Source organism: Pleurodeles waltl, chromosome 6 (genome assembly GCF_031143425.1).
Source record: "Pleurodeles waltl isolate 20211129_DDA chromosome 6, aPleWal1.hap1.20221129, whole genome shotgun sequence".
In the NCBI taxonomy this organism is placed as follows: Eukaryota; Metazoa; Chordata; class Amphibia; order Caudata; family Salamandridae; genus Pleurodeles; species Pleurodeles waltl.
Window position 1 is genome coordinate 599,632,454 of NC_090445.1, and position 13,234 is coordinate 599,645,687.

The 13,234-nt window shown below is 41.7% G+C and overlaps 1 protein-coding gene across 3 annotated transcripts in view; it reads left to right on the top strand.

Annotated features, from left to right (window-relative positions):
- The window catches only part of LEMD2 (LEM domain nuclear envelope protein 2), a 241,448-nt gene that overhangs the window by 213,293 nt on the left and 14,921 nt on the right, over window positions 1–13,234 (top strand). For all 3 annotated transcript variants that reach the window (XM_069238854.1, XM_069238852.1, XM_069238853.1), the window contains exon 8: window positions 8,061–8,163. In XM_069238854.1, coding sequence (XP_069094955.1) covers window positions 8,061–8,163 — 103 coding nt within the window. The remainder of the gene's footprint in view (window positions 1–8,060; window positions 8,164–13,234) is intronic.

Here is a 13,234-nt window from a genome sequence, read left to right on the forward strand (position 1 = left end):
TGTGTCACCATTTAGTGTAGGTCAAATTATCACCTTGCCTCCATTCTGTACTCTGCCTCACCTATCCAAAGGAGAGGAGAGACTTCACAGACAGGACCCAAAAAGAGCACTGCTATTCTACCTTGATCGTGCTAGAGACTTTGGGTATACAATGAACTGTTAGTTGGGTATATCGAAGGGGCGAAAGATAGGACTGTGCAGAAACTAACCATCTCGCGATGGAAGGTGCTCTGTATAAAAAAAAATCTACTACGCATTGGTAAAAAACCAACACCCTAAAAGACTTCACGCTTATTCCACCGGAGCCAAGGCTGCGACCATTGTGTTAGCTCACGGAGTCTTAGTCCTGGACATCTGTCAGGCAGCAACCTGGGCTTCATTGCACATGTTCACCAAACGTTACTGTATGGACAGTCAGGTCCGTCGTGGTGGGCATTTTGCCCATTCAGTCCTGCAGGGCTTCTTGGCCTAATATGCTTGCAGACCCACCTCCACCGAGGTATTGCTTGGCTATCTATTCAAAGGTACAGAATTTGTGGCTAGAAGTCCTTAGCAGATGAACAAGTTAGTTACCTTTGGTAGCACCTTATCTGATACTCTAGTTACAGATTCCTTGCCAACCCTCCTATCTTCCCTACTCTACAAGGAATGTGCGGCTAGAAAATCTCAGCCCAATAAGGCCTTACCAAAGATAAGTAACTTGTTCTTGAAGACAGATTTGTCCAGAGGACACTGGTAGATTTGCAAAGAATGTGAATTTTCTCCACGTTGGCCAGTTGATCACCAAGCTTGCATTGTTTGCCCCTCATCACCTCTTAAAAGGAAGCGAGGCTCCATTGCCTTGACCATAAGAAAGTACCAAGCTTTTACATCCATCCCAAAAAGGACCATTATGTGGATTATTCTTGGTGCAAATAAAGGCAAGGTAGTGCCAAATACGTCTCTGGCATGTGGAAGTAGATAGTCCTCTGCATTAAAATGTGTTATGCACTGGTCAAGAAGCAGTCCACTGAAAGCCTGTGGGTTCATTAAGCCAGGTCACCTGCATTAGCGTTGGGTGTACTGTCTGTTCTGGCATCTGCCAGGCTGCGATGTGTGTTCTTATGTTCATGAAGCACAGCTGCTTTGACAGCTCAGTTCTGCAAGATTTTTGTTTGGGTCCACTCCCTAGACCCTCCACCTTTGAGAAGTTACTCCTATAGTGTCTGTTCCAAAGGTGAGGAATCTGTGGTTGGAAGTATCCATTAGAACCTTAAGTTACTTATCTTTAATAACGCTCTTTCTGGAGGATAATCTAACTACACATATCTCACTGCCCTTCCACCTATTCTGTGGAGTGGCCTCTCTAACACCTAAAAAGGCTGAAAGTTGGATCAGCCGAACGTGTCTGACAATTTGTTTTATGTTAAGATACAAAAAAATGGACATCAGCATGGAGGGTGGTGCTTATATGCGACTTCACTTCGGGTGGTACAGAGTCACTATGGAGTCACACTGCGCCACAGCTCTGCATGCAGGAGTATTGCTGAAGAACTCCCCTGATCCATTTTGATGGTGTGGGGCTATTCCGTGGAGGAATCTGTGATTAGAATGTATATGAGAAAGAGCATTACCAAAGGTAGCTTGTTTTCATCAGAATATATAATTTTCATGGCTTTTAGCAGCGTCCATCCCGCCTGACCTCCACAAGATGTATCTGCTTACAGATTGACAACTTTAATGGCGCCTCTACATCGAATAATGCTTACCCGATCCTAGGCTAAATGTGGTCTTAAAACTCTAACATAATCATCTAGCCTCATCTGCTGCTAGGTTTTTTTATTAGTTCTCCTGCAGTGAAAGCTTGAGCAAAAAATGTAAGATTGAGCCACAAGCAGGTTTCCTCCCCTCCTAAAGTCTCTCTTCTGATGTGGCTCATAACAGTTACGACGTAATAGTGTCAACTGATTGTGACAATGAGATGTATTGCCCACCTGATTCCCACATTGATGCATCTACTAAGAACTTAGCTGACATTTCCATACTGGCAGAAGGTCAACCCTGCAGTTACACTGTTAATAATGGGTTGTGGTCTGACTCTAATTAAAAGTTGGCTTTCTCATTCAGACCTCAGATCATTGTTTGTCAGGAATTGAGGTCACTGCCAGAGTTTCCAGTTTTAGGAATACTTCTTATTAAGAAAGCCCTTGCCCTATACAGTTACTAGGCTCAGAAGATCAGGGACACAATTTGAAATATACCCTGAACAGGATTAAAGGCAGCATGTGACTTTGCATTCTTACTGAAGTAGTGCTCCACAACTTCATGTTGATATTGGGTTCTCGTTTCAAGTGAAATGAGTTAAGATTGGTAATTGTTTTTTTGTATTCACTGTTTTCTAAATGGCTGCATATTGGCTGTGTAAATAGCATGGAGTGTGTTTTTTGGCCCTACAATCCTCTTGTAGATGCCAAGTGAGACTCCAGTGATCTGAGTAGATTCTCTCTTCAGGAATGCAGCAAGGTTCTTAAACTAGGGTTTTCCATTTTCAAATTTCCTGAAATCACAGATCTTTCAATGCAAATGCCTTCTCCTGTACAGAGGAATACTTTCCTAACAATGGGGATAATCTAAAAGAGGCAACATTTAAGATGACAAAACGTATTTGACGCAAAAGTAGAATAATCCAGAACAAACTTGAAATTTCATGGAAACGTCCTCCAATCTTTGTCCTTCAAGCGTTACTCCTTAAGAAGGGTTAAAAGTTTATAGGCACCACTGAATGGACATGAAACTAGGATCCTTGATTTAACATAGCTTATAGTCCTTTTGCACTTAATTCCACATATCTTTTATTGTTTCAGTATGCCTTTTTGTAGCTATCTCCTAACTGGCAGTGCACCCTATTGCCTGTATGTAAGTGTATTTTTATTCTGTAACATTGTATGATAGTTGTTTGTTGTGATAGTTGAGTTTGTTGTCAGGGTTCATAGCTCTTCTTTCTCCAGGGATCAAGACCATGGAAATATAATGGTCCTGTTGTCCATTTATAAATCAGCAAAATGGCAGAATAACTTTGATACATTGACAGAGATGTTACAGCAATTGTAACAATATACCCACTACTCTTTGGTGCTATTGATAATAGATTTGAGTCTTCAGGTACAAATACCTTTAAGCCATGGAGAAAGGGAATGCTTTCTCATCTTCATTGTGCATTAAACGATCTTAGGGTCAATGATCCTTTTTTGTCCTTCATTCTAGTAGCGCCCAATATGATTTTTTTAGCCTGTGCTGCTTGCGCACGTACCACAGGAGAACGTCTGATAGCATGTGGCTCTTCTGTCTGTACTCAAAAGCAGGTCAGTTAGTTTGTGGTGCTTAGTGTTTCAGTTTGGTTGCAGGTTCTCTAAGATGAAGGTATTTTGCTTGACGGAAAGACCCCTGTCCTCAGTAACTAGACTTATTCATGTACCATGGATTAAGCTCCTACAGTGTGGAACATATATACCTTTTGTGTCTGAATCTACAACTCCTTTTCTGTTTCCGTAAAATTGACACTTGCAGGTTCTTTATAATTAAAGACAGCAGTTTAAAAAGAACCGTAGGTCAGCCTCCTGGCTTGTCAGGCCTGTGTTTGCTTTGAAAGAATACAATACAGAGTTTATTTTAAAGATATTTATATCCACCAGTGTATACATCCCCCCCCCACCACGAAGTTCAGTGCAACCAAATGGTTTATTTATTTCCATACTTGGAAATATGCCTGATCTACAGCAGCAGACTTAATTTTGCAGGTGATAAATCAGAGTTCTGTGTGCACATTATTTTTGTAGTTATTGCATGACAGTATGAAACTGGACTTCTTTGTGGATGCCCCCCTCTTTTTGCCCCCAATTGAATTGCCAGATGCTAGTTTTCAACTCTGACAGTGTACTGAAGCCTGCTAAACATGCTATGTGCCATTGTTATTTCCCCTAAAAAAAAAAAACTACTCAATTGTGAAACAATTAGCAGGACTTTAGCACCCCTGCACATCCCTAGTAAATAGTACCCCTTGTACCTAGGGAATGGGTGCTAAAGACTGCAGCATGTATTGTACCACCATAATGGACCCCCATACAAATTGCTCACAGCCTGCCATCTCAGACTCCATGTTATGGTGCAAGCCATGAGTAAAAACAGGACATAGCACACACATTCTGTGCCATGCCAAAGTCATTGCATGTATTATATGTAAGTACCCCTACTGCATGGTGCATTATAATACATGTGAGGACATGGGAGCATGAGCAGATATGCCCCTGTGATGTCTAGTTAAATTGCTAGATATTGCAAGTGAACAGGGAAGCCATCTTAAGGTATGTAGTGGCCACTCGTCATAACAAATTACTCAGCTACATAATGGCTTCACGGAAACATATGGTGTTCAGTATCAAACACCTCATCTTAATAAATCTAGACTGATGCCAGTCTTGAATTTATTATGATATGCACCGATAGGGTACTTTAGCGGTGCCCACTGAAACCTACTATTTCTCTAGTGTGCTGGCTAACTGGTACCCACCATCCTGGTACCACAAACATGTTTCTCACCCCATGGCGTGGAAGTCCCTGCTGGCTTTGGTATGCAACCCCAGCTTCCTCCAGACCTAGAAGGGGCAACCCCATGCTATGAGGCCCATTTGGCTCCAGGACAAGTGGGAAATTAGTTATGAAGGTAGGCGTGTTGCACTACCAGGCTGGACACACCCCTAGAGCGGGCAGCCTGATGTGCTCCATGAAGGAAGGGCTCCACATTCTTGTTTTTGGTGGGATTAGGAATTCTGGGACAGGGTTATGCCCACTCCTCACAGAAGTGGTCATATAAGTGGTGTAGTCACCCCAAAGGTAGATAGCCCATTGGCTACTACTTTAGACTTCCCTAAATTCTCCTAAATTGAGTATGTAGGTAGCCCCATGACACCAGAAGAACAGATTTGTCTGACTTAAGAAAAAGAAGAGCCGACCAGCATGGACTTCCATCACCAAACCCTGCTTACCTTCTGCTGTCCCGACAACTTCCCTGACTATACTCGTCCTGCAGCTGTGCATCTTTCAAAAGCCCCAGAGGGCTGCCAGCACTTTGTAAGCTAGCCTGCATCTCTCTTGGAGTGGATGAGCCACTTCACTGCACCCTGTGGGCACCAACTGTGACGTCCAGTGCACCGACCTGCTGACCACCATGACCTGATGCAGCAGCCACCCTGGAAGAGGTCACTGAGCTCCAGGACGACAGACCCTCTTCCCCCCCCTTGCCCCCCCCTTCCAAAAGCTTGGAGAGACCCGCCCCACCAGAAGTCGCCCTGCACCAATACCTGGTGTACTACAGCAGTTGCAAGCACTAAGTCTTGTGTGTCAGGCCCGCACACCAATGCCGTAAAAAAACAACCTCCACCGAGCGATGACAATTGATGAGAGTGGCTCGACTGTCTATTTTTCTGCCCACTTCTGCATGTTTACACAGCGTTGTGAGTGCCTTTGACACAAGACCAGCCGACCTAAACCCTCTGTACCCGAGCACCCCAGCCTGGGTTCAAGATCATCAACGGTGCTTCCTTCCTCCCAGGACCCTAACGGATTGAGTGCCCTGCTGGGAGCTCCCGTACTTGTCCCCAAGTCATCCTCAGCAGCCTGTTTCCAGGTTGCGCCCCAGTACCACAACGGGGTGGTGCGCAAGGCACCCGACCACCCCAGCATCTCTGCACCCATATGCTCCAGGGCAGGTAAAACTGGACTTCTGGTGCTTCTATGGACCCTGCCCCCATAGCACATACAAAGTAAAGGGGACCCCCAAGACTTAACTGCTAACCACCTGCGATCCTGCCCTCATAGCACCTATGAAGTAAAAGGGAACCCTGAAACTTGAATGCAAAGACCGATATGTAGTAAATGTACTTTGCCCAGGAAAGTCTTTTACCATGTGAAAGTGCATTTGAGTAAACTGGTTACCTACTTGCAAAAGTTGATACACTGCAACAGTACTTACCATCTTTTAAGTCTTTTCTGGTGTTGAAACATACTATAAAAGTAATTATAACTTTGGAGTGTTGGGAGTTCCATTGAAGACAATGGAGTGCTCCGGGCTTCTAATATAGCCTTATAGCCTTGTGTAGCTGGCTATAACGGCCATTAAAGGCCCTCTCCAGTGTTAAATGCCCGAGTGGAAGGCTTTTAACAAGAGAGCGTGACTTTAATGCCCCTATAGCCCAGCTATGGAGGGCTATAAGGCTATTAGAACATTCTGCACAAGAGGGCAGAATGTTCTAATAAATAAAACAAAGACCTTACAGAGCCCAAGGGTATTGAAATCCCCTCAGGCTCTGTGTAGCCTTTGTTCACAGCTGTTCCTGTGAGACCAACATTGGAATGATGGAGCTCCAGGCTTTTACCAGCCATTAGAACATTGGAATGTTGGGAGCTCCACTGAAAATAATGGAGTACTCCAGGCGTCTAATGACTGGTAGAATCCTGGAGTTCCAACGTTAGGGTTTATGTTCTAAATGTTCTAATGTTCTGATGTTCGAATAATTAAGCAAAGACCTCACGGAACCCAAGGGGATTGAAATCCCCTCGGGCTCCATGTGGCCTTTGTTCACAGGAACAGCTGTAAACCTTAACGTTGGAACTCCGGGCTTCTACCAGCCATTAGACGCCTGGAGTCGTACTCCATTGTTTTCAGTGGAGCTCCCAACATTCCAATGTTCTAATGGCTGGTAAAAGCCTAGAGCTCCATCATTCCAATGTTGGTCTCACAGAAATAGCTGTGAACAAAAGCCTCATGGAGCCCGAGGGTGTTTTAATCACCTCAGGCTCCGTGAGGACTTGTTTTATTTATTGCAACATCTTGCTGTCTTGTGTGGAATGTTTTGATAGCATGATAGCCCTTCGTAGCTGGGCTATACAGGCATTAAAGTCCCCCTACCTTGTTAGCGCTGGAGCAGACCTTTAATGGATTGTATAGCCCACTATGGTGGGCTATAGGGCTATATTCTATTTTTCCAAACATTGGTCTAGAGTTTCTTCTTGAATGTGTGTCATTTATTGAATCTGTGTTCAAAAATTGCTTAGCACTAACCTTGGATAAGCTTAAACTGCTCGCCCACACCAGCACAAAAGAGAGCATTTGGGATTATTATTGTAACCCCTGTAAACCAATGAGTGTTGCCTGGACTGTTTGCATCGTGTCCTCTTACATTGGTACACTACATAGATAGCCAGCTTCCTACAGTGATCTTCCTGCCCGTTAAATCTAGTTAGTTTTAAATGGTAATATATCTAATGAAAGGCTTAAAATGGAACCATATCAGTATCATCTTTATCAAACGGGAATGTTTCCTCTTTTACTTGGAGGCAGTGGCTTAACTGTCCTATAGTTCAGTGCTGTATCAGAGCTATTTATTGTGACTTAATAGTCCAAAAAGTTAACTTAATTACTAAACTCATAGTTCTCTTTAAGTTCGTAAAGAGAGCAACTGCATTATGCAGTTGAACTGCAGTAGTACTAGAAGCTGTTTGCAGAAGAGACGTTTTGCATTACTTCTTATGATCATATCGGTTTATGGAATAGTCATTTAGGTTCTTATGGGGTCTACATGGAATACCATGTCCAACGAACTAAGACTTGTTCATGACCAGCTTCAGTTTCACACGGTTGAAGACCTAGTAGTTAAGGCCACAGACGTGTGATAAGCTGGCATATTTCTGTTCAGTGCCTACACTTATGTTGGCATGCTCTGAAAAGACCACAAATTTATGGGATGAGTTCTCACATTGAATAAAAAAGGAACACTTCCAGCATTCCATTCATGTAATTCCACAAGAGAAATATTGCTAGAAAACAACATACATTGAACACATTGTGCCCATTACAACGCTATACCCCGGATACTAACCTTTTTGAAGGGCGTGATTAATTTGATATAACACATGGCCCATTATTGGGTATCTAATTATTATGTAAGCCGTTTTGTCTTCTAAAGTGGACCAGGCCTTTTTCCAGATAACAAATAATCCTGTTTTCTTCTCATTTTTATTTGCAGTTGTTGTACAGGATCATTATAAGGACTGGGAGAGTGGTATGGAGACATTTCCTTATGTTGGTGTTTACCATGTACGGGACACCCTCATTCCACATCGCAGCAGGTAAAGAGTAGACAATGCGCTGGGAGCAGTAGGAAGCAAAAGGGTGTTTTTATGTTTCCTCGTCATTCAATGATGGACTCCTAGTGCCTTTCAATAGTCGGTTGGGAATTGTGTAAGTGGCACTAATGGCTCAATGTGTCAGTCAGTGTCTAGACTGCACTAATCTTTAGTAGTGCATTAAGTTCAATGTAGCAGTGTGGAAGAGACCTTTGCTTTTTTTATTTTTCTCTTTCTTAAACTCTTTTTATGGAACTTGCCCCTCCATGGTCTTTTCTACTTAAAAGTGTTTGATGCTGTTTAATCTTATTAGTTGATCGGTTGAAAAGAAGGAAAAGTATCAGGTAAGCATCACCCTCTAGGGCAGTTTTTCATACTGGGATTGAAGCAGCCTACCTGATTCAACGTCGCAGAGTGCATTTTAATGTGAAAGCAAATAATTTTCACTGGATAGCCTGAGAAAGGATCTTAATTGCTAACCTCACAGGTATTCTCGCATTTCGAGGACAAGTTGGGTTACTTGCAAATTAATGATGGAGAACTGCTATTATAAGTGAGTATCATTTCCTTCTTCATCAACCTGCATTGCTATTCAGAAAGATTGAATAGAATATAGTAGTTCATATATTACAGGGAACCAGTAAAAATAGATAACTGGCAAAAATATTTTGCAGAGAGGCTTGATTCTGTCTCTGTAGTCAAAAGCCAAACAGATGTGCCTGGCAAAAGCACGGACTGAGTTTGGCGATCAAAAATGTCACTTATAAGTGTGGTCTTGAGTTGCACTGGAGTGGCTGCTTTTCCTTTTGTTGAATTGCATTTAGGCCTTCCTCTTAAACGTGTGTTGATCCTCTGCTATTGTGTATGTATATGAAAAAATATAGTCATTTATTGACTAGAGGATTGTAACACTTGAAAAGTTAGCTACTCAATTGAGAAAAAGCATTATTTGTGTTTGTTGTGAAGCTAAATGTATTACTACATAATGCAGGGAAGTAGTTGTGAGAATATATCCCTTTATCACCAGGCTATTGTAATGAATATTAGGAATGCGATCCAGTTCTTTTTTTAATAAAGTTTACTGTGAACTTCTGTAACCCCGATTGGCTGGCCTAAATAGGCAGCGGAAATGAGTTCCAGTAAAGAGGTCCTAAGAGAAAGGGCAGTATGGGTGTAGACAATAGGTGCTGATTAACAGATCTTGCGTTAAAGTGGGATGTAGCAGGTTAAAAGATCAGAATGATAGTTTGAGGAAATGGCCCATTGATGGTCTTAAAGAACAAAGTTCAATGTTTATAATTGTACCTATATTTGGCAGAGAGCAAAGTTGGGTCACTATGGAGCTTTAACATTAGCCCTTTTTGCAGAGAATTGGTTAATGTATCAGTACTGTAAATTTGTGGAAAAGGAAGTTACTTTTACGATGATGAATCTTGTGCATAGTCAGGACTTAATATGTTAAAACCCAAACACTAACAGTCCACATCCAAATTAGTAGGGAATGCACAAATTTAGTGTAATTGAAAGAAAGATAAATAAGATAATCAACAATGCTTTTGAAGCATTATATACACTCTTAAAAATGAATAACCTGAGTATCATCTGCATAAAGAAAAACCTGAACTTTTGTGAAGTCACTAGAGATGTTCAACATAAAGAGTCAGTGCAAGGATTGCACCCTTTGTGTCTCCTTGCAAAGGTGGGTTCAGTGAGTGGCGAACGTTTTTCAGGTGCAGTCAATTTGTTCCATAGATGAATCAGGACAGGGCTGCCCGATCCATACCAATTATACCCTTTAGGGTTTCCAGTCCAGTCAAAAGTCAAGGAGGAATGAATGCATAAGTCACAAGAGTTTAGTTTGTGTATTGCACAATCCACTACTTTCAGAATTGCTGCTCTGGTGCTGCAGCCTGCTCTAACTCATGACTGGCGGTCATCCAGGGGTTATTTTCCTAAATTAATCTCCTAAATCGTGCATGTACACAACACTAACTATTTTTTGTTCAAAAAGATATCATTGTAACTGGGTGGCAGTTAGTGAGATGTTGAAGATCAGCTGAAGTTTGATTCTTCCAAGTTGTCTGGCTGCCACTTGCTCTGCGATTTTACTAACGGCAGGAAGAAGAAAGATTAGTCTGTATTTCTCCACCAGCCCTGGGTTTAAGGTTCACCTTTGTTAACAAATGCTTCACAGTGCCCTTATTGACATTCTTCCGAAATAACGCCTGTTCTATTGAAAAATGATTGATGTCAATGAGAAGTGATAAGAGGCTGGGAGCATGATTGCAAAAAGGAAACTGTCCAGAGATCATCCACTAAACCTAATGTAATCCACCTAGGAATTAAACCCACAACATCTTGATTGGCAGGGACAAATGCTAGCCATGTCACCAGCTGACTATTTGGCTCCGTGGGAGCAATACAAACCTCCGTCTTTAATGGAGTTTTCTAATCCTAAAATATTATTGTTTTTTTAAAAAAAAGGAAAAACAAATTACTTTTAGCCAGTGTAGCCTTTTTATTCGTTACAAAGATGTTTAATTATAAAAATTAGCTTTTATGTTGAAAAACATTGTTTATATGTATGTGTTTTTAAAAGTGCGCCAAGACCTTGCCTGTGGTTGGGACGATTCAGTGCTTATGACGTTAATGAGCATTTTCCTGGAGCAGAACTAAGATTACAGGTGAGTAGCTTTTCCTTCTGCCTTACCGGCAGAGGGTTTTGGATGTAGAAATCAGACTATAGGATGAGGAACACGGAGTGTATATTTAAAGTGGTGAGAGAGGAAAATGTTGGAATGAGAAAGCGTTATTGAAACCTTTGGTTCAATTGAATCTGAACAGCTAGCCTGGAGAAAGAGGGGAGTGTAAAGAGTTCACTTCGACCTCAATTTATCCATTGTTGTAGATACATATTGACATTTGTCTCTTGAGCAAAGCAGAATCAGAATTAGTAAACTTATGTCCATATGTATTTGTAACTTAATGGAGACCCTTCAAAGGTTAAAAAATTAATTGTCCAGCGAGAGGTCATTGGAGAAAACTAGATCTGTTTTCCTTTCTATACATAGAAGTAGTGGTAGATAAATTGCGTATTTAAAAAAAAACGCTACAGCACTGAAGGAAGTTAAGGTTGACTTATGTTGACTGTGGCTAATCTACAAGACCAAAACAGCCCTGAAAGGCAAAATATAAGGCCGCCCATTCACCCGCCCCTTCTGTTGGGTCTCAGCCTCAATTCCCCCCACCCCTCCAAACACTATAATCAATTAAATCTCATTTCTGCAAACAAAATAACTAATTTACAATATAATAAATGACACCTGCAGTAACAACACGCAAATGTTTTAAAACATTTTATTCGGGACCAAAATAAAACTGGGCTCTAAAATAGCCAATATAGTATCTCAGTCCGTACTATAAGAAGTTGCACAACTCACAACAACATACACTGTAAACATCTAACATGTCTATTTGTTTTTGTTATTTGTATTACGCAAGCCTAGCCAAAAGACGGCAGGGACTGTACATTGTCAAAGCCAAAGAAGGTTACATTCAGTCAAGTAATTTGAGGGTAGATGGTTTCTTGGAGCTAAAGTGTACTGTTACTACTTTGTGATGTTGTGTTCTTTAAAGATGTACCTCTTCATCTCTTTCTTAAATTGGAGCAGGGATCGTTAGTCCTGATGGATACCGAAATTTGTTGTTCAAGATTCTGGATGTATAGACAGAAAAAGCTATGTTGCCTTGTGCTATTTTCTTTTATACACTTTTGTCTCCAGTCTGATGGTGTCTTGGCTGTAGGTGTGCTGAGAGCCAGCAGAAATGGTGAGTTTGTCACCCACTTAGGCGGGTATGGTGGTAGCGATGGCTTTGTAAATAATGCAGCTGGAATTGAAGATGATTATGGACAAACAAGGGGAACTATTGGAGCTTCATCGGGATGGGGGTGTATTTGTTCAGACCATATAAATATCAAAGTAGGACATTTCTTCAAGTCATGTAAACATCAAAGATGTTTCACTTTACAAAGTACTTTATCAGAAAATGTAAAATCAGTGGTATTTAAAAATGATTAATAAACGTATGTCTGTAAACTAGGTTCAGTTTCAAACTACCAAAGCCTACAAAAACAACATACAAATCAATAATTACTATCTTACACACAAACAAATTATATAAGTTATAACCCAGGATAACACCTCAACACCATAACTCAGTGTAACTCATAATCTCCAATCATTTGATTGGAAATTTGACAAAATTCAGAATTTCCACCAAATAAATGAAGATTTCAGAACTTCTGTCTTCGATGGCATATGTGGCTGTTAATACACATGTTCTACATGCTCCTGCCATCTAGTGTTGGGCTCTGAGTGTCACAAGTTGTTTTTTCTTCGAAGAAGCATTTTCGAGTCACGAGATCAAGTGACTCCTTCTCGGTGATGCTGCGCATGGGCATTGAGTACTTTGTTAGACTGTTTTCTCTCTGCCATCTTGTTTGGACATGTTTGTCTCCACTCCGTCTTCTCCTCGCTCCGGTTTCGAACCTTTCTTTAAGTCTTTTTCTTTATCGATGGTATTGTTCTCAATCATATTTTTCTCAAATTCTCGCACTCGTCTCACTTAGTCGGTTGGAGAACCGACTGCATGCCCTCCGGATTGCCCTCGCCATTCAGATCTACCTTAACATGTGGCATCGACCAGTATGCTGTGCTGATGGAATGGATGCTGTTCACTTCTCTCCTCTGTGCCACGCTGAGTTCCTGCACTCCGACCAACATCTGGCCAACATAGTGTATAACCTGTGCCTCTCCCCTTACCATCAAGAAACCACCTGCAACGCCTGCAGATCTTTCAAATCAAAAAGACCCTTTGGGACTAAAGAACTTTTCGACTGAAGATGGCGCACAAGACTCTGAAAGACACTCTGGACATCTTTGGGGAGGGGCGCTGGCTTTGTTGAAGACGTGGTGAGGGCAGGGGTCCGATGGGGATCCGGAGTGGATGGAGTTCATGGTTTTGATGGTGTCTTCGTTGCTGACGCTGGACCAGACGGTCAGGCGACTGGTGC